The sequence below is a fragment of the Passer domesticus genome, chromosome 1, assembly GCF_036417665.1.
Source record: "Passer domesticus isolate bPasDom1 chromosome 1, bPasDom1.hap1, whole genome shotgun sequence".
Taxonomy (NCBI): domain Eukaryota; kingdom Metazoa; phylum Chordata; class Aves; order Passeriformes; family Passeridae; genus Passer; species Passer domesticus.
This window is the reverse complement of record NC_087474.1, coordinates 157,310,629-157,337,332: the sequence shown is the minus strand read 5'-3', so window position 1 is coordinate 157,337,332 and position 26,704 is coordinate 157,310,629. Positions and strand designations below refer to the sequence as shown.

At 38.3% G+C, this 26,704-nt stretch overlaps 1 protein-coding gene across 6 annotated transcripts in view; it reads left to right on the top strand.

Annotated features, from left to right (window-relative positions):
• Nucleotides 1-26,704, top strand: part of TRAPPC9 (trafficking protein particle complex subunit 9) — a 448,113-nt gene that overhangs the window by 146,508 nt on the left and 274,901 nt on the right. For all 6 annotated transcript variants that reach the window (XM_064398425.1, XM_064398434.1, XM_064398414.1 and 3 more), the window contains 2 exons: nt 1,781-1,923; nt 12,990-13,100. In XM_064398425.1, coding sequence (XP_064254495.1) covers nt 1,781-1,923; nt 12,990-13,100 — 254 coding nt within the window. The remainder of the gene's footprint in view (nt 1-1,780; nt 1,924-12,989; nt 13,101-26,704) is intronic.

The following is a 26,704-nucleotide window of genomic DNA, read 5'->3' as shown; positions in this document are numbered from 1 at the left end:
TGGAAGCATTACAGCAATAATGCAGAACATGCACAGAGCTTTCACCATGCCCTCATTGAAATTGAAGTCCATTCTCACATTACAGCATAAGTAGTGTCAGATCCCTGTACTTACAGAGCCTGGCTCTGATTTTTATGAAATGGTCCAGCTGGTTAATTAGGATGAAGTATGTTTTGAATGGGTTTGTGCTTTTTTATTTTTGTGTTTAATATTGATTAGCTCTTCTGACATAACATAAACTTGAGTTCATTAAGTACAAATTAGGAATTGACATAAACAGAGTAGATGGGTATGTCCAGAGTGCCCAGTGAAGGGTTTTATTTGTACTGTAAGGTGACTCTCATGAATTTTAATGGAACTAAATTAAGAATTAAAATTATTCCACTTAAAAGCAAATTGGAAATAGGCAGAACAGTTAAGTGCACACATGCAGCAGAACATTAAACTCTTGATTTTGGTATTCTTTAAATCACTGGATTGTGGTTATTTTAAGAAAATTATTCTATCTCAATTTCTTTTCCTTCAGCCAGACTTATAAACAGAATGATATCAAACAAATGGAGTTTTTTGTAAGTTGGAAAACCCTTAGATTGTTCCTTAGAGCGCATGATAAAAAATAACAGGTCTCATAAATTTTTTGTGAATCTTCTGTTGAAAGGCAGAGTGCTTTTACCTTTCTGAGGCTTGAGGGTGTCTGATAAATAGATTTGCTTCCCTGGATAAGTTGTTGACTTGAGGTTGGCCTTTTTTTCCTTTTTTTTTTAATAAAGAATGAGCTAAAAGCCAAACAAAGGTGAAATTGGTGTTGTTTCTAAAGCCTTTTAAGAAGAGTCTGTCCTTCCAGATACAGGCTTCAGCATAATATGTGATGTCCATGTCAGGCTGCAGGGCTGGCACTGCCTCTGTCCTTGCTCTGAGGTGTGGCAGTAGCAGCTGCCCGAGGACCAGAATAAAAACTGAGAAAATAACAAAAAATCCGGTGACATTTCCCAAATTCTCACCTTGCTTCCAGCAAATCATATTTCAGGATCATAATGAAAGAGGAGGTGGTGAATAATCTCTTTGGCTCAGTCAAAGGGTTGTTCTGAGCTTGAACACTGATGATGGCGTGGGGACTGTGCTGGGAAGCTGCTCCCATGCTCGTCGAGGGGAAAGACACAAAACCCCAAATTTCCTCACAGAAGTAAAGGCTCTGTGCTGCTGGGAGCAACGAGTGCAGAAGGCTCATGCTAGAGAATCATCCTAATTTTAAATATTTATTAGCCAGCCATTTCCTAGAAAATGAACACAAAGACAAGATGCATGCAGTTAGATGTTAGTTCATGGACATAAGAGTAAGTTTGCAGTGACTTGTTGAGAGACCGGATTCTTTCAGCTTTGTATAATCTTTATCTGCCCCCAAACTTTGAAGCTTTTCCATTTGATTAGATAGTGAAGTGGTGAATATTTTTCAAGAGAATGAAGGAGTGCAGCACTGCATAAACCCTAACTCTTTTAAGCAACTTTTAAAATTTTTTTGATGTTGAATGCGATATGGAGAGGAATTATGTAAAGGGAAGTTCAGCTGACTTTGTGCTGCACTCTTTAGTTTTCAAAAGGATTAGGCAACTGTTTGCCTAAGCTGCAGTTATTTGTTAAATTGCCTTTTTTCCTGAGATAACAGAATGGATGGGTTAGGAAAGCAAATTTGCAAATCACTTCTGTGGCCTAATTTAATTGAACTTGTGGAATGCACAGTTGTGAAAAATAGCTAACAAGGAATTGACTTTTATTTCTCTAGACACTGGAAGCCATTTTGAACTTCAAGTACTCTGGTGGACCAGGACATGCTGAAGGATACTACAGGAACCTTGCCCTGGGCCTCCACGTGGAGGTGGAGCCCTCTGTTTTCTTCACTCGCATCAGTACCCTGCCAGCAACAAGGTGAGCCTTGCCCTGACTCTTGAAATCTCACTCATTTTCTCTTTTCTATTGAATATAACTTAAATACCATATTAGTAACATTTTTAATATCATCAGCAACATGTAGGTAAAGAATTATGTGAAGTAATTTTCAAAATTGCTCATTTAGGAGTTTATTGAAGCAATTCATGTGCATTCTACAGCTTCTGAGGTTCAGATGTTTTCTCATGATGATGTATTTTAGCAGGGCCTGGAAAGCTCATGTTTATTGTACAATTTGATGACTTTTTTTCTGTATCTCTTAGCAGTTGCGATGTGTTTTGTATTACAGAGTTTGGAGTTTTTGTAACAGGATCTTACTGAAAATGCATGTGTGAATGATGTGACAAATAATTGTGGCCAGACTCTCCTTTGGTGTTTGTTTTCTTTTGTAAACCACAGAGTAGTTTCACATGCCACAGTGAATATTAAAATCAAGGCAACACTTGATGGTGGTCAAATGCTGTGATGATAAAAATATTTTTGAATAAAATTTATCAGCCACTGAACACAATCAGTTTTAATAATTAGTAGGATTATTGTAAAAAGCCCTCTATGCACAGTGGGAGCGAGAATGTGGTTTGATTAAATTCTGACATTATTTCTGTATGTATGCAACACTAATAATAATCATAGTTGAGAAGGAGCTTAATTGATCCAAGAGATTCCTGCTGGGCCTGGGACCCTTTCATGACAAACTTCAGAAACTTAAAGATGGGCAAGAAGGAAATGCCAGTCTAGGAGATACTGGGTGAATATTTAATTTTCAAAGGAAAGAATTGAGTTGCCAGTATCATACCATAGCAGAAATGTCCAAGGATAGATGGACAGCCTGTGGCAGCAACATAGCCTGAAAAACAGGGCTGTGAGCAGAAGAATTAAAGCATCAGGGAAAGTTTTAGGCTAGAACATGAAGAAAAGTTGGAGAGTCTGGAGCAAGAACAGTGATAAGATGGGATTTTTGCTAAAACATATGTTTAAAGCAACTTCTGCTCCTGCTGAAGGGAAGATGACTGACAAGGGACTGGAGTTTTTAATCATGACACTGCCAAGAGGGATGGGATTCTGTTCTTCCCCACAGGGAATACAGCAAATAATGACCTTTGCAGATAGCAAGGGAATTTTACGTTAGGCAAAGATACTGAAACTCTGCAATAGTTTTTTTTAAGAAAATGTTCAAATTGAGACAAACAAGATTATTTTAATGAGTCATTTGTGTCCAGCTCTTATGAAACCATATGGTTCTATTAGTAAGCAAGTTTCTTGAGCATTTTGCCGCTTGAAAGTGTAACATAACATGGTTTTATTATTTTCAGAATTGCTCAAGTAAAGCAAATCTGATGTTGCTTGGCAAAGTCAGAACACGGTATCCAGAACAACTGTTAGCAAAATTCTGGGCCCCTTTTTAATGATGTTCAGTTTCATCCCTGCAAAGGCACATTCTTCAGCCTTTGAAAGGCTTTCAAGACTGAATAAGTGATCTCTCTTGAACAACCTGGAAGTACCACAGCATCAGCTAAAAATAGTTTTCAAAAAGACTCATTATAGAGGTTAAAGTAACCAGATTTCGTTTATTATTTGAATGCCTAGTTCCCTCCATTCAGTGTCAAAAAAGCTCTCCATACTCTCAAAATGTATATTTTTAATGGACAGACTGCTCTGTGCTTCACTGCAATTTCTTACAGGGTGGGTTGGGGGTGAAGCTCCAAACCTTCCATAAAAGCTTCAAATGCAACCTGATGCTTTTATTTGACTGTCCCTTGTTGGGATTTTGGCTTTTAGTGCTTGGCTTCCCCAGCTGTGTTTTGTGTAGGCCAAGATTATCCCAGCCCTGCCTTGTCAATCTGCTCTCTGGAGTTCCTGATGTGGGGCAGGCATTTAATCCTGAAATCCTTACAAATAGATGGAGCTGCTAACTCAAGAGTTTCTGCGTTAGCAGGACACAGTTTCTCATGTTGTTTGGCAGCTGGTGCTGTATTTAGGGGCTCCAATTCAGCTCACCTTGTGTGTGTTTGCTTCATCCTTTGCCTGTTCACCACTCTGATCAGTTAAGTCAGTGGAAACTCTCAGTGTTATGATGGTTGGAGATAAAGCTAAAGATGTGGCTGCTTTTAAGGGTGCCTAAAAGCTTTACTGAGTTGGAGAAAAAGACTGTAATATTTACATTTCTCTCAGAAATGTTTTCTTGCCAGACCTGTCAAAAAGCTTTTTTTATATTTTGGTTGTTACTTTAGGTATATGCTGTTTGCTAAGTCATGAATGGATTTTGTGTTCTTATCTCTTACTGCTTGCTCCATGTTATTGGCTTTAGTGATCTGTAACACTGTTCCTTTGCTCTTGTGCATCCCTGTGCAGGTTCTCCATCAGAAGGAGAAGGCATTTGATATTATAATTTAGAGTGAAAAATGGCAGAAATGTGCATCTCAGTCTGCTGAGGATAACTGTTCATCATTAGATGAAACAAATTTTTTACTGTTGATCATCTCTGCCAATATCTGAGACACAGCAACAGCAAATTATAAGTTTGTTTTTTTTCTTTTACTTTTGCTTGCTCTGGTAAAAATTCAGATCTGATTTCCTTTTGGTTTACAACTGAGACTTCATTGCTTAAGTACTGTCTGAGGTGCTGAGCTATTTTTGTTTAGTCATTATGAGAAATTGTGTTTTACAATTTACCTCCCTAGCTGTCATTTCAGAGTGGAAGTTATCATTACTTTCATTATCTGGATTAAATTTTTTCCTTTTATTTTTCATTTTATTGTTTTTATTTTACATTTTTGCCTCCACAAAACTAAGAAACATTAGCTTACTAATTCCTGGGCTTAAAAAGTCAAAGCAAACGGAAAAGATTCTGAGCATTGATTCTTCCCTTAGGCCTTTAGTGAAAAAACCTCAGGAAAAATGTTAATGAAAACACTTTGTCCCCCATTGTAACATAAAGATTATGGTTTATGTAGAAGTCTTCCAAACTTAATTGGTTTTGCTTCTATTTAGCTGCTGGAGCAGAAGTGTATGGGAAATATCAATGAAACAACTGGGGATTTGGGCTTGGGTTTTGTTTTTTTAAATATCCAAGCGAAATGATATCTTCCACTGATACCCAAGTTCTGCCTTGTTGGGGGGAAGCTTCATTAACCACACCTCAAACATACCTTCAGTTGTTTAGTCATGACAACAGATCCTTTTAACCTTTGTCTGTGCTGCTCTGTGGGGTTGAGATGGGGTGGATGCAGCCCTTGCCATGCTGCAGTGCCCAATCTGCTGCCTGAGTCTGGTCCAGATCTCTACTCTTCCAACACCCAGTTCTGGTTCAGTTGTCTGCTCTGCTCACTCTTAATTCTGGTTCAGATCTCTGCTCTGCCCCCACCCAATTCTGGTTCAGATCTCAGCCCTCCTGCTGGTACAGAGGATGTTCTGTCAGTGAAGAACTGGCAGAACATCCCTGAAGAGCCCCTCATCTGCTCCCAGCTTCTTCCCTGGGTGTCACCCCGTGCTCCCTCAGCTGCCTGCATCCAGAGGCGCTGGCAGAGCAGCCTTCTGCTGGGAAATGTTCCCTCTGAGCATGTTCCCTGTGGTCCTTGGCTCTGCTTGCTCCTGGGCAGGGAGGGGACTGTCCCAGGAGGCATCATCAAGAGTGCCCTGGAATGGGGTGTAAGAGATAAGGAATTAATGTTGAAAATTCTCCCACTCTGTCCTGCAGCTCAATGAAATCTTGAAGGGCTTCAGGGATCTACTTGTTGAACCACTTATTTACCATAAAATGCAGATACATCTATATGGTAAAATTTTCCTAAATGTCTCCTGGCATTGCCTTACCACGTGAATTGATTCCATACCAGGGCTCAGCCCCAAACCCTGCTGTGCTCCCAGGCCTCCAGTGCAGCTCCCAGCATGTTCCAGGCTGCCCCTGAGATTATCTGACCCTACACTGCCAGTGGAGATGGATTGCAGATGGTTCAGTGTAAGGAAACATCCTGTTGATAGTTTTGTGTGACTCTCCTCCTCATTTTGATGTCCTGTTAGCTCTAAGCAAGCCTGCTGTTGAAACTTATCTAGGTTGTCTTGAACAATCTTCTTTATGCCCGTTGTTTCTCTTAGGTGTCTTATCTGCCAGTTTTCATGGACACTGAATGTCCTTCCTTATTGCCTTTATAAAAGAGCATGAAAAAATGCCAGAAAAAATACTGCAGGTCTGACAAGAATTCAAGTAACGTGCTCTGCCCACTGTGAGGGGCCTGCTTGTCCCCTTGTGTCCCTTGCCACTGTGCCACCAGTACAAAAGTGTCTTAAACAAGAGCCTACAAAGGCCAGTAAATGTTGATCTTGCTTACTACAAATGTGGTGAGACAGTCTGAATTTGTAGATGAAGTCAATCCTCGGGGATAGTGCCTTTGCTTTTAAGCAAATTTGAGAATCCAGATTTATAATAATATTCTTACCTGTAAATTCTACAAATTCAAGATGATAAGGTAATTTTTTATTTTTTTGTGGGGCAGAATACTTTCTATCTGAAAGCCACCATACAGCTGCTGAGACATCAGCTGCAGATCTGTTCTGGCAAGTGCTGAGCCTTAGACTGTTCTTGAGTTTAAATCAGGTCTGACACTGTTAAATTCAAAATCCCAGTTCATCTAACTGTAGGTTCAAGGTAATTGTCCTTTGTATCATTAATGTGCATCCTTAGATGAAATGATTTGGTTTTCTCCAGAAGACATCCGTTCACAGCAGAGTCTGCAGTGTGCCCCCTAGTCTGAGACTTCTCATGTTCTGTATTTAAAGTTAGGATGCTGTTTTTCCAGCTTTGTTTCACCGAGGGTTTGGAGACAGAGGGTTCTTGGCTGTGGTGAGGGTTCTCAGGAGATCCTCCCTTGGGTGAGTAGAACTTTGAGGCTTAATGAAATCAGACACAATTTTTAGAATTTCCATTTCAGTTTCCAAGGTTGCCCCTATTTTCACTACAATAAATTGCAATATGTAGGGTTTGGATCAGAAATCCTGATTATTATATATTTACAAATTATACAAGGGAAAGAGTAAATAGCATTGTTTCTTCAGCTGTGCTCTAACAGACTTTTTTGTTATATGATAAAAAGTTATGTAGCAGTTTCTGAAACCCCTGTTGGTTTTATATAGTCAGATTTTTAAATTAAGTGTTCACATTTGCTACATTCAGAATGAGAATCAATCATCTACTGACTGACAGCTGCTTATAGTCTTCTCTTTATTAGTATTTTGGTGTTTAAAATGTCATAGAGCTTTGAAAGGTGAAGGAAAATCTCTCTTGTTTGGGTGCTTGAAGAGCAAGATGTTTGGTTTGGAGGAGGACTAAGATATGACCTGTTTAAATTAAGCTGATGTTTCTACATAGAGAAAATAATGAGTATTAAATTCACTGTTTTGTTAATGTAAAATATTAATAATAAAAGTCAGTCAAATTGGGAACCAGGCAAACTCAACTAAATAAAGCAAATAAAGCTCTCATTTGGTGCAATTAAGCTGACAAATCATTAGGAAAATCTGTCAAGCAATGGATTTATATTAATGTTCTCAGGAGTGGATGTCATTCTAAAATATATTCCTTATTTATACACTATTGAGCTCAATATAGATTCTACTGAGTGGTAACTCATGACATGTGGGAGGTTACACCCAATAGTTAAATTATCTTGGTAATCAGAGGTATTTAACTTCTGCTAATGGTGGAACATTGCAGTGGGTTCATGAAAGAGCAGCAGAAAGTAGCTTGCAGATTCAGAGAATTGATTTTTGAAATCCAGATGTTAAATATGTATGGTTTGACACATGAAGATGTCAGAACATAAATCTGCAAATATTTATAGATGTGCTGGGAATATTTAGCATAAGTGAAAAGGTTTACAACTGGGAGAAGTCAGATGAGGACTCTTCTTGGAATTTGTGAAAAGACCTTTTGCCAGTAAGATGGAGAAACTGACTTAATCATCTGAAGTTAGTACTGAGAATTCAATTTTTAGATAATTTATTAAAAACTAAATTAAAGAGACCCTACTGAAGGCACAACAGCATCAAGGAAGGTGGTGTAGATAGTTCTGCTGTGCTGCTCTTTGTGTTGGTCAGTGGATTTTGGAGAACAGGATTGTCATCTGTCACACCATTGTCACCAGAGCCAAAGCTTCTCTTCCCTGCTTGTCCCATTCTGTGTAGCAATGGCTGCTCCAAGAAAACAGAAGAAAAGAAAAATTTAAAAAGTGGATCTGAAAATACTCCATGATTTCAGTTGATGGGGAAGGGAGATGAGTCAGGATACAGAAAACTTGCCAACCCTCCTGAGAATTTCTTGTTTAAAGTGACTTTTAAACTAAGCTGGAGACAGAACTGCAGAGATTGTTCACTGAAGTGAGCCATCATTGCAGCTGCATTTGGGGTTTAATTCTGTGTTCAGTGTTACTGAAGAATATCCTCAGCTGTCATTTCAAGTAATCACAATCCTCCTGAAAGAGATTTTTAGATCACAGTGTCATTGTCACTTGCCTGAAGTTCCCATGGCCCCAGTTTTGTGACTGTTTTTGGAACCATAACTGGCATTGTAAGATTTTAAAAATACAGCATGATTCATTGTGCTGCTAACTTTTGCTTGTGCTGTGTTCTCAGTTCCACAGTAGATGATAACAGAAATACATTTAAACACTAAATCTCTAAGACATTGTTGAATTAACTCAATTTTCAATTAAAACAAAAGGATTTCTTAATTGTTTTTTGATATCAGCATTGACTTAAATTTGTAATTCTGAGATGTTCAGATGATAAATCAATCTACTGAAAATATTTCCTTCTAATTCTAGTTTTTACCTCTAGAACCTTCTGCAGTTTTTTGTCAGTTGTAAAAGAGAATCTTAAACATGACATTTATAGAAGATTTTTCCAAAGCAAGCATCATGAACAAATCAGGAAGATCTTTGGGTGCTGTGATTTTTTGGTAGGCTGAGTTTATTGGACCAGACTTCCTTCCCATTAGATGGGAAGAAGAGTCAAACCCTTTCCCCAACTTTTGTTCTGTATCCTGGTGTCTGTTCCTGGTCCAGCACAGCTGGTGATGGTTTCATGTTGTGTGTCTGACACCATCCTAAACCACAAACCCACTCCACCCAAAAGAAACTGATTTATTCTGCATGTGCTCATCCCAAACCTTCAAAAGGAACTGGTAACAAATAATGACCCCTAAAAAGACTGGGAAGCCACTGGTGACCCTTCAGAATGTGGGAAATATGGGGGATGGTGTTCCTTGCCTTCTCTGGGATGAATGGTAACTAAACCTACTTCAATAAAATTAGAGGACTCAAAATCCACCCTCCTCAACCAATTAAATATTTAGTATAAACTATTACATGGTGGTGGATAGTTTGGGAAAGGGAGAATAAATTGTGTATATATGGGCAAGTCCTTCCCAGCTCCAGAAATCTGTGGCTTATGAGTGGTGTTTCTCTGCCAAACATGTCAGTAGGGCCATTATGGTATGTAATGTAATCAACTTTAGATCCATTTATTATTTTGAGTGTTTTAGGGGTTTTTTTTGTAAGCTGGCAGACTTTAAAAAACCTGATTTACATAATGTTAAGGTCAGCACTGGTGGTCTGAGATTTGGTCAATTGCCTTCAAATCCTTAAAACAATTCGATGTTTGAAATTTTCTGGTAAAGAGCTTGATTTAAGCAATGCATTTCTGGCTGCATTTAAATATAGGATTTCAGTAAAATCTTACTGGAGTTCCTTTATCACACGTGCATGAATATGATTTGCCTCTCAAATCTCCTTTACTGACACTGAAGTTCTTTAATGCCTGTCTTGCAAAGGATGGCCTTCTCTATGTTCTGCCGGAGGGAAAATTGATATTAATTTTTGGTTTTCTTGTTAATTCCTTGTTTTCCTGGAACTTTCCTAACTCAGCATCATGAATTCTACACAGTCCTACTGGTTGCAGAATGTTAAAGGAAAAAAAAAACCTCCCTGATAGTGCTCAGATCTTCAGCAAATTGTTCTTTAACAACTTGAGGGTTTATTTTTTTTCTTTTTTTTAAACTTTTTTTGGCATTACATCTGATTTTCCAGAGCTTATGCTTTCTTGTTTCCTTACTTGGATGGAGCTTCTGTTTGAAGCTTCCTGTTTTAATAAAATAAAACAAACCAAAACCCTTTAATTGTGTTTGGTTTTCATTGCTGTAATAGTCGCTTTGATACTGTCCTGAATTTATTCTGAAGATCTACTGCTACTTTTTCCTACAGTCTTAATGTTAATTTCATTTCTTTCACACTAATATCGTATTCTTCTAAGCTTTCAAGGTACTGTAATAATTCTGTAACTTCAAGTTTTATTTATTTATTTTTTAACCTAAAGATTTCCCTTGTGAATTAACTTAAAATTGCAAGGAAATAATTACTTTTCCTATATGTCTATTTTGTGTAGTGTTGGAAGAGGAGGAAATAGATGTAGTGCTGATGAATAATTTTCAAGAATTCATATTTGGGAATTTTTAATATCAGTGATGTTGTTTAGTCCTGAAGGGCACCTGCTTGTGTAGGTCCTTTGTGGCATGAATTGTTTGATTTGCAAAACTTTGTCTCTGCTGCCAGAAGATATTGCAGGAGTCTTGAATGTTTTTTTTTGTTTGGGTTTGCTGTGGCAGAAATAACAAATTCCTTCCATATTAAATTTTTAAAACTAATCTGCACTGGAAGTTGCTCTTCCAGACCATCACCTTGTATCTGCTGGAGATGCAGAGGTTGTCTGGGACTTGACAGGTCTCGTCCCACTCTGCCAAAGATGAAGTGGAAGCTGATAAAAGCTGTTCCCCCTTTTCTTTTCCATTCCTTCCTGGTAACTGACTCAAGCACTGCCCTTCCAGTTATTTCTTTCTTGTGACTTCTGAGGAAGGAAGTTTCTAACAAGAGCCACGTCTCCTTATTTGTTCTAATTTCTTGAGTTTTGACAAGTTTGCTTCAGGCACTCAGCTGCCTCCCTGCATCCCCCTCTCTGCTCAGTAGTCATTGGGGTTTTACAAAGACAGAGAAATCTCTTAAAATATATATTAAAAAAGCCTCCATTCCCACGTTTGCTTTTTTTTATTTTTGCTAAGAGACTTGGTCCTGACCCCAGCAGTGCTTGCTTGTCCTGCAGTGCCTGGCTGCAGGTGGCATTGCTGTCACTTGGTGACCTCAACCTCGACCTCCTGGGCTTGTCCTGGGAGGGTTCCCAACCCAGGGCTTGGCAAAACATTTCCTCTTGTGAGTGCTCTGCAAGGGACACCTTTGACTTTCAGAACAGGGTTGTATTATGGACCAGAGAACCTATTTCAAAGTAGAACAGTTCTTAAACTCTTGTACCTCTGAGTTTCATTGCCTTTGGAGTGGCATTTCAGTTCAGTTGCAAACTCTTGTGCAGTAAATATAAATATAAATAATAATATTATAATGTTAACATAATATAATTTATATAGCATAATCTTATAATAGGAATATAACAAATTTTATTTATATTTATTTAAATATAAGAAAATATAATAACCTATATTATATATATTCAAATATAGCATATTTATGTTTATATTCAATAAGATATAAATATAGATATAAACATATAGATATAAATATAGTTATAGATATAAATATAAATATATATTATATATAATTAATATATCTAAGATATATTAAATGTATTAAACATATATTAATATATTAAACTAAATAGTAAATTATTATTGATATTAAATATTAAATATAGTTAAATTATCATTAAATATTATATATTAAATATATTAATATATTAAATATATATTTATCTAAATATATATATTTTTTTGTTGCCTCAGACACACAGCTGTAGCTTGATCATGAACACTGAAGGATGGCTCTGACAATGTTCACCAATATTCCTCTTTCTTTCCTTTTGGGGATATTTCTGGGTTGTTCAGTTGCCTCTTGGGAAATTTGGAATTTTAGATAGATTGGTAAAGTGTTATTGGAGCTGTCTGATAGGATTTGGCATTTTGGTACCTGCTTCCAATAAATTTTAATGTGTATTATATTTTTGTCATTAATGCTGCTATTTCTGCTTATTCTCACAAGAAATAAAAGGTTGTAAATTAGGATAAAATTTTCCAGAATCTTAATTTGAATAAAATATTTGAAAATATTATAACTTAATTTTATTACATAGTAAATAAGTTAGTAAATTATTATTTTTATTAGTATTAGCATAATTAATAAGAATGGTGGCTATGATAAAAATATTAATTATAATTAAAAAGTTTATTGGAATTAACTTCTGCAGCAAGGTTTCTATTCTGCAAATTTGTCACTATTATTTTCTGAGGTTACCATAAATGCAATTGGTGTATTTTTATCAAATGCATCTGGAGAAATTTGGGTTTGAAGGATAATAGCCAACAAATGTAAAGTTTTTCTGTGAGAAGTGCCTGTGTCTGCCTGTCTTACAGAGGGGAGAGAGTTCTCCTGTCAGAGAAGTTCTCAAGGTTAAGTGCTCCAATTGCCAGCTTGTTTTGGTCTGTAGACAAGGCATGGAAATGGAATTTCTCCTTTATGAATTTACCAATTTAAATTTTTGCTTGCAAATCTGTGTCTTAAAGAGGTAATGTCAAGGTAATTTAAAATAATGCAACTCTTTTTTTTTTCTTTTTATGTGAAGGCTTAAAAAACTGAAGAATGTCTGTGGCTTTCTTCACAGGAGTGAATGTGAAAGCTGCAAAGTGAGAATATAGAGAGGTGAACAAATGCTGTGAGGCTTGATACTGTGCAGGACACAATTGTCATGGGACTGCTTCTCCTTAGGATCTACCTTTCTGCTTAGTTCTAGCAAAAAAAAATTAATTAATTATGTTTTAAAAAAGGTTGTTTCTGTAAAGATAAGGATATTCTTACAATTGGAGGAGGAGATAAAACCTCTTTGTGAATGTATGTATTTGTATATATATTTATATCCATGCATAAATACTAGTTTTGATAAACATACAATAATATCATCACTGAAATGGTGGTTTTTTCCCTCCATCTGAACAGCACCCGGCAGTGCCACCTCCTCCTTGATGTCTTCAATTCCACAGAGCATGAGCTGACCATCAGTGCCAGGAACAACGAGGATTTGATTCTGCACGCCGGGGAGTGCCAGCGGTGAGTGCTGCCACTGCCACAAGGGCCCACATTTAGCCCTAGTGTTTTTCTGTACTCAATTGATGACATTTAGGTGCCTGTTGTTCTTTTTAGACATTGTACATGTGTAAAAGAATAGAAAAGTTTTCTTTCTTGGAGGTACGTCACTAAGTTTTAGCAATATCTCAAGTAAATTTATTTTGGCGCTGCATGTAGTGATCCTGAAAATAATGAAATACAAAGCAGTTGGTACTGAGGTGCACAGCTCATTTAACTGTTGTACAGAGTTTGAATGCAATTTCCATGTGCTCTGAATGTAATCCTGGTGTTAAAACTTGATCTCAGTAGTTTGTTATCCTTTCCCAGTTTCAAATTTTCTTTATGTGGTTCCCTGGCCATTTCCTCACTTTACCTACAAAGAAAACTCTAGGAAAGAAAAATAGAATTGAAGAAAATGCAATTCCAATCTCTGTGGGAAAATATATTTCAGATCAAGCAGGCTGTTGTGGGTATTGATTCTTACAACCCTGCTAGAGTGATGCACAGCTCATTATTAACCATTATTTGCCATTACACACCTGCCCCAGATTCCTGCTGCTGGCTGCAGCCCAGGGCTGCCTGGTTAATCTCCTTCAGATGATCATTGCATCCTGAATTCCAGTTTCATCCTGGAAAGGTGATAATATGGAAAAAGGAATCTTGCTTTTGGGCTCCCTGCACTTCTCTCTTTTCTGGGAGAGTTTAAGGCCTGCAGCTGAGAAACTTGGTTAAAGAGAGATGTTTTCATGTCTGCAAATCCCTGGATGAATATTAAGTTCAAAGTCAAACCACGTTAATTGCAAGGAATGCAGCTGTCAAGAGGAATTACAGAATAGGTAAAATAGCAGTACATTTGGAATGCTTTTGGCCTTGGTGACTCCCAAAGCACAACCAAGTGGAAACGTGTTGACTCAAACTCAGGTTGAATTTTACTTTAACCAAGCAATGGTTAACTATCAGCAACATACAGTGCTTCTTCTTTTTATTTGGAAAGAATTGCCTTTTTTTCTTTTTCAAAAAGCAGTCTAAAGAGTCAGCAAAATATTCTTGTTCCTATCTATATTGTTTTGTAATTTTATTTTTATGCCTTTTGTTTTCTGCATTGTTTTTGTAGTTTTGAAACCCCTGGAAATTTTTCATTCTCAGTTTTTAGGACAATATATAACAGATAGAAATTAAGCTACAAATCAGGTTATAAAATTTCTTTGCATCCCTTTGATTGAATTTTATTTTCCTATGGATTTAAATTTACATATCCTTAATCATTACATTGTAATAGATATAAACACTTTCAATAAGTCTTTTGAAGCAGTAATTTATCAAAGGAGATTGTGTATGTACTGCAGGTATTTAAAACTTTAAAGTTATTTTTATTCTTATTGCAAAATATGTTTTTCGTCTTGGTTAGAAATTGCACAGTTTTCCATTGGTTCTAAACTCATTTATTTTCTATTCAAGGTAAGTGCTTTTCATTGTAAAACTGTGTATATGGCTCCTATGTTGCCATGAACTTTAATTTTTATTCCAATAGTTCTACTGCAGAAGAGCAGATGAAACATACAGTGGGCTTTAAAATTAGCTTATTTCTCATAGGAAAAGGCTTTTGCTGCACTTTGGGGGAGGAAAAAAAAATTAAAAAAAAATAAGGGGAAATATTTTCCTTTTTTAAGCAATGGCTCCAGATCTTTGCTTTTTAATACAGGGCAGACATTCCCTGGAATCTGCTTTTGAACCAAGGTTTTCACCCCAAATATACAAAGCTTTCAACACACCCTTCTTTTGGAGTATCCCTTTAGGAATTTTTTTCTTTGGCTATCAATTGTTATTAATACCTGATCAATATTTCAAGAGAGGCTTTTCAATCAAGTTCATTATTTCTTTCATTTCCCCTGTACCTTTTTTGATGCTGCCCTCGTTCTTAATGTTTGCCTCATTCTACCTTTATTTAAATTACGACTTTTTGCCAGCTTTGGTCACTTTCTCTTCCTTTTGTAATTTACTCTGTCTCCATTCATCACCCTGACTTTGAAATCTCCCATCCTGACAGAGTGGAGGTAGCAGGAAATTGTTTTCTTTGTCCCTTTTGTTATTGCTGGGGACTCTAAGTGTTTTCTTATATATATTCTCTGCCTCCAGACCCACAAGGAAGGATAATGCTGCATCCTGCTTACTCTGGCCTCTTTTGCTTCCCACTTTGGATGTTTAGAAAATAAAATAACTTGGAAATTCTGATGTGTTGCTTCTCTTCTCTACATTACAGAGTGGTCACTGTAGAATGTTTTTCCCTTCTGAGAGGGAATTTGCTGGGGATTCCTGCATTGCTTCAATGGAAAATGAGGAATGCTGATGGGTGCTGCCCTTATTAGAACACTCTCTGTAATATATTTGATTTATAATGAAGCTGTACAATTGGCCATGGTGCTGGCAACGGGAAGGGTGAGGAGATGGAAACAGAAATGCCAAAAAAAGTCTGGGATTGTCAGAAGATCAGTTGGCACTGCCAAACCTTTCTGAGCCCATCAAGGGCAGTCCCTGGGATCCATTTTGTAGTATCCACATCATTTGGTGCATTCCAACCCTGTCCTGTTCTCTGTCTTATTTGTATTCCTGTAAAATGGATCAAATGTGTAGAATACTGCACAATATTTTTATTTTAAGGTCTGAAAGGCAGTTTGCTTCAATTAACTTAGAGACAGGGCAATAATAGCTGCTACAATAACACTGCATATGTCAGGAAAAACTGGTATTGTACTACTTAGGAAAAGAGACATCCTTTAGGCCATTAAAAGACTATCTGGAAAATAGATGCCTTTTTCTACAGTAAGATTATTCTGCTGACTAGTGAAAATTATCATTTTAGCTTTCAGAAAAGCTTAAACTTACAATTTGCTGTACTTTTTAAGCCAGTAATTGGAATTATTTACTGTGTGCATTGTAGCTGTTCTTGGAGATATATATAAGCAGTGTTTCTGAGAAGTGACACTCTTCTCCCTCTATTTTAGGACAGAGAAACATTTTGCTCCCTGTCATTTTATAGTCAGAAATGATAATTTGGGCTCAGTGATTATTTTGTTCACTCATCTTTCTGTCTTTCATCATTGCTTGTTTTGCAGACAAACAAATGATAGGATCAGCCTTTTTTCCCCCCTGTATCCCAAGATGTTAATTAGAGACTTCATATTCCCATCTCTGCTTTCCACATGACTTGAAATGTTCCTTCCTAGCCCATTGTGGGACAATTAGTGACATGTTTTAGTCTGAGGTCTTTTTTTCCCCACGAGATTATGGTGGGGAGAGAAGAGAACCAAGATTCATTTGGAGTTGAGAAGGAAAAGACAGGAGATTTATCCTCCGTCTCCTGTGAGGTTGGTTGAAGAAAATAGAGGAGCAATAGTTTTGGATAGTTATTTGTTGAACTCCTGAAAATAATTTTAGGGTTCACTGCAAAGCTAAATTCCAACTCAAATTAATTTTTGCTGCTTTACATCTGCAGGAGTTTTTTAATACCTCAATATCCACAGGGAAATGCACTGGAGACCTGGTGTCCTGATGAAAAGATGTCAGCCAAGTTACTCTATGGAAGTTCTGGCTGCAGTGAGTGGTGCTGAGGTGTTGCCAATGTCTTCAGCTAATTAAAAATATCACCCAGTGGTATCAACTTGTTTTGTTCATCTCTCCACTTGAACATATGTGATGATGATGAGGGAAGCAAATTCTCTCATGTCTGCTATTGGAAAGCTCAGCCTCTAGAGATTTTTTTCTGGATTAGCTGAGTCTCCAGTTTCTTGAGGAAGAAAAAAATCTGTTTCTTGAAGCAGTCAGCTGCACTGTTAAAGGAGTGAGCAAAGTGCAAGTGTTTTGAATGTAATCAGTGGGAAATCTGAGCTTGTTTATCCCAGCAACGAGGTAATCAACAGGTTGTTCTTACATGGAAAAATATAGCAGACAGCTCTTGAAGGGAATTGTATTAATGTCTGTGAACAGAAAAGTGTTGCCACTAGCAGTGATCTGAATTTATTGAAAAACCATAGGTACGGTAATTATTGTGTTTCTTACTTGATTATCAAACCATTAAAATTAAATTTCATGACAGCCCTCATTTATGCCTAAATCACTTCATAATTTATGGTAATAGATGTAATCTCATTGTGTGCCCCAGGATATCTCATTTTGTACCACGCACCCTGCCTTGCCTTTCCATCCCCATTCTGTGCACGGTGTGTCTGAGGCACTGGGGGAAGATGGATGGTGGGAGGGTCTGAGCAGATCAATTCTCTCCTCTGTCCTTGTGGGACAGCACAGCTGAGCTGCTGAAGCCTTGCCCCTGTCTGACACTCCACAGCTGGGCTCTGCACATTCACACATTGGATTTCTCAGCCAGTTCTGGCCTTGGTGTGGGGACCATGGGGATTAAAGCTTGGGATGCCCAGGACAGGACTGGTGTGAGGAGCTGAGAGATGAAGAGCAAACAGGACAGGTCGTGGTAAATGAGGAAATAGCTCTGTTGGTAATTCAAATCAGAGAGGCTTTTGTGCAAAATTTACAAGTTCTGACAAGTGCTGGTGACCCAGGGGATGCTGGTGTCAAAGAACATGATGGAATTTTGGCCTTTTAATTTTTTTTAAATTGGAAGTTGCCTAATTAAAAATAAGCTGAAGAAATCCTGCAGTAGCAAAGTCAACACTCAAGTTAGGCTTCCTTTCTGGGTCAGCAGTTTTACCCTGCCTTTTAGCAGGGTTACAGGGTTAAATGAATGTGTTTGCTTACACATATACTCTTCAGTAAGTTTTGTCCTTTTTTTATAGTCAGCACAATTATAGGTATTTTGCTCAGTTTTGCTAAGTGAACTTTTGTGTGTATTGACTTCACCCAGCTTGATTTTTTCTGTTACATTCTAATGAGACAAGAATAATTGAAGAAACAAACTGTTATTTTCACTTTTATACCTTTTATCCCATAGTCTGGTGTTTCTTTCATCCATGAAAATAAAAGAATTTTTTTAAAGTCCTTTGTATGCATACTAATTATGAGTGCCATTTCTGCTGCTTAATTATTTGATGTAAATGCATTGGTTAATTGAGCTGTGAAGTCTGTGCAGTGGTACACTGCAATTTCTGCAGTATGAGTTAACAATACACATTTTGAAAACACTTTGAAATAAGTCCTCTTTCAAAGGGAGCAAGAACTAAAAATTCTGCCCCATTCTGAACCAAAAGTTCCCCCAATAAATTTATTGCCCAAATGTAAGTAAATGATGATTGTTATTTCTCGGAGCTGCCAAGTCAGTGTTTAATTTGTGTGTCTGTTTATGACAGGGCATGTTGTCTGTATGGGAGATTAATGATTTTTTCCATACATTGCTGTTACAGTTTATGTTTTAAAGACAAAGCTTCTATGATTAAGGCTTTGCTAGCTGTCAAGAGAAAATAAAATTTCACAGCAGCTGCCCTTGGTCTTCATGTTAAATCTATGGCCAGCTGGATATTTCTGAGATACCTTCAAGTCAAATTGTATTAACTGAAACATGAAAATCACCCTTTGTTGTCAGGGCAATATTTTAATTTTGTCTCTTATTTGACAGTTGTTAAATAGACTTTTAGGTTTTTTTAAGGCTTGCCTTTTTCAACTAACAGCCAAATCAATCTTTAAACATAGTACATAATTTTGAGTGAATAATTAATTATTTTCAAAAAAAAAAAAAAAAAAGTAAGGGAATTGTTTTGGGTAGGAAAGGGTGATACATGTAGCACTGGTCAGGTCCATAATATGAACCAGTTATGATGTTCATATTTATTTCAAAGCACTTTTCAAAAACTGGAGATGCTACAGGAGGATTCTGCAAAAACTACAGAACTGCAAAATAACAAACAAAACAATAATAAAAAAAAAAGGAAAGAGCAAGAGAAGAAGTAATAAAGAGAAATTTCAGGTTTGGACTGCTTTGTAACTAAAGCACCCAAGGAATCCATTTGCATCCCATGAAAACCAGATGCTCTTTTGAGGTCCCTTCCAAGCTTGTCCCTGCCTGGTCCTGGTTCCTTTGTAGGGTGTGAAGTATCTCACCCCAACTGGGGCTTGATCACAGGGATCCTCAGTGTGACTGCACTGCAAAACCCAGATGTGATCTGAGAACAGAAAGAGGGAATGATAGGAGGGAATTTTGATATTCAGCTCTGCTCACACACACAGGACGAAGAGGAGATCAAGTGGTTGAAGGCTCAGGTGAGCGGTGAAAATAAAAAACCTTTGGTTTGACAAGTGCAGTAAAATTTAAAGGCAATTTAATTCATTGTATGAGGTGGGGACAGAAGAGGGCTCTCCTTTAAAGGTAAAGGGAAGTGAACATGGGAATAAAAAAATGAACTTTGAGCTGTGTATGAATGCATGTAGAAATGAAGAGCTATCAGGCCTCAGGCACCATCAGACCATCTCCCTCACGGAGCAGTGGAGGCAAAGACCTTCACAAAGGCTGGTTCTGAGGTGTCCTCTGTGGAATTGCCAAAGTTCTGCCTGCAGTTGCCACACTTTCCAACTGGAAGGCCTTTCCCAGTGTTCTATCCCTGTAATGATGATGAAAACAGATGCCCTTGTAGGTTTTATGGCAATATGTTCCTATTCCTCTCCCTATCCTGTCCCCAATGCAATATCATCCTTTTCTTCTGAACAGTCAGGATGTATTTCCATAGGGAATGTGCAGACAATCTATTCCCTATGATTTGCATTTGAATTTAGCATTTATTTCTGTCAAGAAATGTGCATTTGAGGGGAACTTTCCTTCTCCAGCTGCTGTATGAAGAGTTTTCTTTGGTCAGCTTTCTCAGACTTGTCTGAGAAAAGGGAGTTTTTTCTCCTCATCCCTTCCCCAAAATTCAGTGTATGAATTATATCAATCCTGGGGTACTGCACTGGGTGGGCACCTCTTTTGGTATTATATCACTTTCCCAAAGATTCTTTTTCTTTTCCCACTTCTTCAGTTGCCTTTTCCTAAATCAGAGGTGACTAACTCACTGCATTTAGCCTGCATGGCAGTTTTCCTGACCTCTCTGAACATTGCCTTGGCCTCAGAAGACCCAATTTGCACTATTTATAATATTTTGTGTATGCAGCTGGGGAAACGGGAGCTTTGTGAGCGCAGGCCAAGTTTGTCTCTGACAGGATTTATTAAGTTTAATAGGGTACAACATAAACATGGCTGGGTAGTTTGGCCCTTATACAAAATATCCCACAGATGTAGCACGAGTTTGCTCTTCCAGTTTTAAATGAGCTATAAATCACTCAAAATCCAGACCAGTCATCTTCATTTTCCCCTTAAATCCTAAGTAGATTACAGGTTGTAGGACTTACAGGGTTCAAAGCTGCCTCTTGAAAAAAGTCAGAGTAATTGATTTCAGGATTCAGATTTAGAAATTATTAAAAAAAAAACCAAAACAAAAACACGCCACCTTTTTTCTCATAGAAGAAGCCAGACTTTTTTCTTCCTTAATTTCCTCAATACTTGAAAAATATTATTTCTGTATTGAAATTTTTGAGTGCTAGGCACTGTTGTAGAAGCATTTGACAAATTTCAGGCCTGTTAAAAACATTGACTGAAGTGCTAATACTTTTTAATTGGGTTTTCATTTTTGTGCAAGATATGTGGAAGAAAAAGTAAGAATGTAAGAAATATTATAATTGTTTCTTTTGTTAGCTAACAATGGGACAACAAGCTAAACAGGAAGAAATGCCTCTTCCTGAAGGAAGTCAGGGTTGAAATGAATTGTGCTTGCCCTTAATTTACACATATTCAAACCAATAAATTCAGACTGTGGTTTTAGAAAATCATGTTTCAACGTTGATAGGTGATGGAAAAAAGTGGAGGATGAAGATGAACCTTATCAACCTTTCACTGTGAATTAATCTCCCTGCTAGAATGAAATACAAAAATACCAATATTCCCAGGAAGAACAGATTCCATGTAACGTTGAGGTTTGTTCCTTTTCCAGTAGGTTTTCTGAACACTGAAGGAGAAAGGAAAGTTGTATTAATCAACATTGTTTTTTCTTCCCACATTTGTCTGTATTTCTGTGAGATGGATACTTAATCACAACTTCTGCTTTGTCTCAAACCTGCCCTGTGGCCAGCACACCTGAGATATTCTGTTGACTGTCTCTCCTCATAAAATCCATGTCAGAAACTTGGGAGTCCTGAGTGAAACGATGGCAGAAAAGAGGTTCCCTCCACAGGAGCTCAGACAAGTGTGGGATTGATTTGTGCAGCTGCAGCACAGCTGGCACAGCCCAAATTTCTGCCAGACTTGCCTTGCAGCATGAATTCAATGCAGCTGCAGAGATTGTTGCTGCAGAGGGTGTTGCAGAATTCTTTCGTACCCAGTGGGATGCAGCAGTGCCCAAGGCAGGGCAGGCAGGGGGAGCTGCCCTGAGCTCTGTGCCTGGATGGGAGCAGCAATGCAAAGAATAATTCACTTGCCTGCTGCTGTGCTGCCAACATGGGGCTTCATGGCCAACTTCCATGGCCAACTTCCAGGTTTGAGTGGATACTTCCAGAGGGACCTCCCAACCTACACTATTCCTTGATTTGGAAATCTATCTACTCATTGGAAACTTGTTTGTTCTTCCAAAGCCAGCAGTTATGGGCATGTGTCCATAGGAACTGGTTCCTCTGTTGCTTTCTTTTGTCCTCTAAGACTTTCTGTCTTTCCAAAATTTCTCCTAATCTGTCTTGGGTTTTTTTTTTTTACCCTTCTCTGGAGGAAGTGGGTTGTGGGTTTTTTTTGGTTGTTTTTTTTTTTTTTTTTTTTTTTTTTTTCCTCCTAGCCTTTTTTGTTTGTTTTTTTCTGCTGTTACAGATTGCACAGTGCCACTTTTTGGTAAGGCTTTGACCTCTAACTCATGTCTTTAAATAGTGTGTTATTGTGAGAAATTTGTGAATTTATTCAGTCCTCCTCCATAGGTTCAGTTAGGTGCAATACTTTCTCTGCTCACTGTCACCTAAACCTGGTGTATGTTCATCTAATAGATGAAAAAACTCTGTGGAATTCATTTGCCTAAGAAATTGCTCTATTATGATATTTGGACACTTGCACATGAGGAGTGAAGGGTATCTGGGTGCACCTAGACTCTTTAGAGATTGCTGGACAAAGTGGTGAAGGTAACTGAATTGTTTTAATCCATTTCCCAATTAACCATCATCTTTATTTTTTGTGGAAAACTCCCTAACACATTTTAGGGGTTTTTTGTTTATGCTGCCAGTAAGAGCCCGAGCTTTTGGGTGTAGGTGCAGCTCCAGGTCACACCTGGTTTGATCGATATCTGTAGATAAATAGATTAATTTAGACCACAGCACTCCCTGTATTGAGGAGCACTTGGCTGTGTTTTGTGGCTGTGGTGACACGGTGGCTGCGTTAATGGGATGAAAGAAGATTGTCTTGAGTGGCTGCCAGTTATGTCTGCCTTAATGGCCAAAGGATTTATGAAAGTTACACTCGGATGTTGCCCAGATTTGGCTTCCTGCCTGCTTTCTGATGTTCTGTAAAAGATCACGAGGGTGCAGCATCGATTTCCCAAAGTTGGAAATTAAAATATCCAGTTTCTATTAATTTGTTTTAAATGATCAAAAATATAATTAAAATAGCTGGTTTGTGAGTGTTTCCTTCAAAGAGAACACTCATTTAAAATTAGTGCTTAATCAGCTTGAATTTATTCCTTACTCTTGACATCAATTTAATTCTGCCTTCATTAACTGGAAACAAATGCTAAAACAACAGTGATTTGAAAAGATCACTGAAAGATGTTAAGTAAATGCTGTAGCATATAAAGCCACCCTTTTGTGACATTTTCATTTTGCAGTTACAAATGTGTCTCCAGATTCTGATTTGGAAATTCTGTTTTCTTCCCCCCTCACCAATGCCACCATAATAACTGGGATCACAGGCAAAAAGTTGAAGCCTTCTTTGAAATAATGAAAAGATTTATAGGTCCTGATTTTAAAAAAACCCAAATCAGTATTCTGCTAAGTTTGAATACAATTTATGATTTGCCCTGTAAAATTGTCTAATCTTGGGAGGGAATGGGGGGATGCTAAATCTGTAATCTTTCGTCTTCAGCCTCTTCTTCTGTCCACTCCAGCCAACTCTTCCAGTGGCTCTCCCAGTGAGAGCCTTGCCATCTTTGAGGTTTTCAAAAATGCACATTCTGTCTGATTCTTTGTAACAATGAAGAATTCTGCTCTAGCTTTGGATTTTTGACGTATAATTGAGAAGTATGAAATGATATATCTGGGAATTGTTTGATTTCCTGGCCTTCAGTGGGAGAGCAACTCTCAGTCTGGATTGCTTAGTACCTTGATTTCTACCTAGTTCAGGAGGTGTGTTTAAAATCTCCTTATCTTATATGGTGCTTTCAGGCTATGAAAGATCCTGACATCATGGAAACAGTCCAGATTTGATATGTCAAATAATAAGATGGAGGAAAAAGCGTGACTTGTTCTAAAGAAGGTTATTTACATCTTTATTTCAGTTTTATGTGTACCTCTGCATTGATTAAGTGTGCTGAACTAGGAAGGGGTAAACAGGGCTTTATGCAGGGAAGATGAGGCTCATAAATCCATTTTTGTGAGTTTATCCATTTCCAGAACATTGAAGTTCTGGTCAGGAACGAACAAGCTTCTGGGTGAGGAGGGTTTAATTAATGTCATTCTTGACATGGGAAGGAGTTCCCCACCAGAAGCTGATAGAGAAACCAAGGGAAAGTTATTAATTAGTTAGGAAAGGGAGTAATAACTTGCATAGCTCAGATCCTCATTGGAGCCCCTCTGGAATGTGGGCTGAACCCTGAACTGCTCAGCTGTGTTGGAACTCTGTGGGAAGAGGGTGAGCAGAGGGCTGGGAAGGTCCCTGGTACTGGATTGTGAAGGAGGGAGCTAATGTGAGGAGTTAAGAGAGGACAAGATGATGAACTGTCAGGTGAACTTTAGTCTTAATAAATCCAAAGTGATGAACAGGGTGGAAAGAAATCTGAGCTTTAAATAGTGGATGTTGAGCTCAGGGCTGTCTTTTACCTCCTAGAAATTGGATCCAGGTTTTAATACATCTGTGAAAATCCTTCCTTTGGCTCAGTAGTGGTTGAATACTAAACAAGCATCTTTTTGAGCAGAATGTTTTGTATCAGGATGTTTTCACTTTGGAATGATCTCACCAAATGAGAAGATGATACTTGAAAAGTATCATCTTATTTAAGTTGAAAGGAAGTGCTAGGAAAAAAATATTTGCAAAAGGGAACCTGATATGAGAGAGGAATCCAATGTTACACTTGAGGGGAAAAAGGAGAAAATAAAAAGCAAGCACACATTGTGAATAGAAGAATGAAGTATGAAAGTATTTCAAGTTTAATAGTCTGAGATGATTGAGAGTATATATTTTTTTCTCTCAGTCAATTACAGGATAAACCTTGTTGGTTGGTGTAACTGTTGTTAAATGGAAACTGGTTTATTGATTCTTGTCTTCACAAACTGAATTATTTACTTCTTGGTGAAGCTTTTGCTGTTGTCCACGGATTTTTTCATGACTCCTAACCTGATGGTTTCTGGAGTGCTCCCACACTTGCAGTTGCAGGATTTGTACTGCTGAGGAGAGGAGCTGCTTGGAGGCTGTTTATATTAGATTATTTTGGGATGGAGTAGAGATTTTCCTCACCTATGGTAGGTGCTCTTTCAGGTACTTCAAATACTCTATTTCTCCTCTCCCCTGTGGCTTATTCTCCTCTTCAGAGTCTTCTTTCCCTTGGATTGTGCTGATGCCAAGCAGGTGGCCGTAGGTCTGTGCTGTAACTGAGAGGGGAAGGCAGTGGACAAGCAGGAGAGCAACCTTTGCTTTCATATTTTTAGTCAGGTGAAAGAGTTATAAACTACACAACAAAACAGTTATAATCTGGATAAATTCAGGTATCTGTTGCAACTAGTGTAGCAGAACAGGGTTGGGCCAGAGATTTAGTGTGCCTTTCACAGAATTAATTTTTTTTTCTTCTTATCTGTATAAGTCTCCAGAAACAAAGCTTCTTTTGGAAAGAATCTACTGAGTCATTGCTTGCATGAGGGAATTTTTCTCTCTGACTCCTGCTCTGACAGTTTACTAGGTCAGGAGGATTTTTCCTGAAGTATTTATTCATTGTCTTTTTTAAAAAAAGTTGAACCTGAAATATATGTCAGCTTTGCAGAACACATGGCAGAATATTAATTCTGTTAATAGTAGGCTGTGTAATGTAGGGTAAAATCCCAGCCAGGGGATTATCTCAGCTAAAACCTTTTCCTTTGACAAGTGAGGGCCTAACACATAAATTATAGTCACCACCAAAGTTTCCTTCCAGGGTTACTTCATCAGGGAAGCTTCTCAGCCCTATCTTTTATATCAAAATTGAGTTAATGAGTTGTGCATCTCCTGATGAGTTGGCAGAGCTTTTGCAGCTTCAAGGAGATCTAACACCTGCTAATATCAATGCAAAAGCTTGGCTGCAAAGTTGCCAAACCCACATTTAACCTATTTAAATCACAAGCTACCATTGATCTGGTTTTCACAGTGTGATCTCCTGAGTGCTTTGGGCTTAGATGTATTACTTAAAGAAAGATTTTAGTATTTAATTTGCAGTGTTTAAAAGGAGAGAAGCTGCCTCTTTAGCATTGAGAAAGGAAAAAAAATGCAGTTTAGTAATTTATTGCTAATTAAGAACAGGCATGAAAAGGATTCTTTTACTGCATGAAGATCCAGTTTGGGATGAAGAAAATCACACTTGATCAAGAAAAACCTCTGAGTGGCAAGCTGCAGTGAAGTGTGTCTGTGTGGAGAGTGAGGGTGGGAGCAGGGCCTGACCCTGTGTGTGAGCCAGGGCTGTTCCTGTGCTCCCAGCACAGCTCAGTCACCACTGGCAGCTGGGCCAGGCTTTGGAAAGGGTGATGGTGCCCAGCTTTGAGGCTGGGGTGATGTTGAACAATCCTTTCCATTCAATGAAATCGTAGAAACATGGAATGGTTTGGGTGGGAAGGGACCTTCAGGATCATCCACTGCCAACCCCTGGTCAAGGACACCTTCCACCACCTCAGGTGGCTCCAAGCCCCATCCAGCCTTGAACACTTCCAGGGATGGAGCATCCCCAGCTTCTCCGGGCTACCTGTGCCAGAACCACCCTCATCATCAAAGCCACCTCCCTTACATCCAATTTAAATCTGCCCTCTTTTCCATTTAAAACCACTCTCCGGTCACTGCAGGCCTTGGTACAAAGTCTCTCTCAGGTTTTATCACTCCCTTTCAGGCACTGGAAGGTGCTCTGAGGTCTCCCTGGAGCCTTCTCCTCCTACCCAGGCTGAGTCCCCAGCTCTCCCTGCCTGGCTCCAGAGCAGAGGGGCTCCAGCCCTGGGAGCATTTCCATGGCTCTCCTTTGGAGCCTCCAGCCCTGGGAGCATTTCCATGGCTCTCCTTGGGAGCCTCCAGCCCTGGAAGCTTTTCCATGGCTCTGTTTGGGAACCTCCAGCCCTGGGAGCATTTCCATGGCTCTCCTTTGGAGCCTCCAGCCCTGGGAGCATTTCCGTGGCTCTCCTTG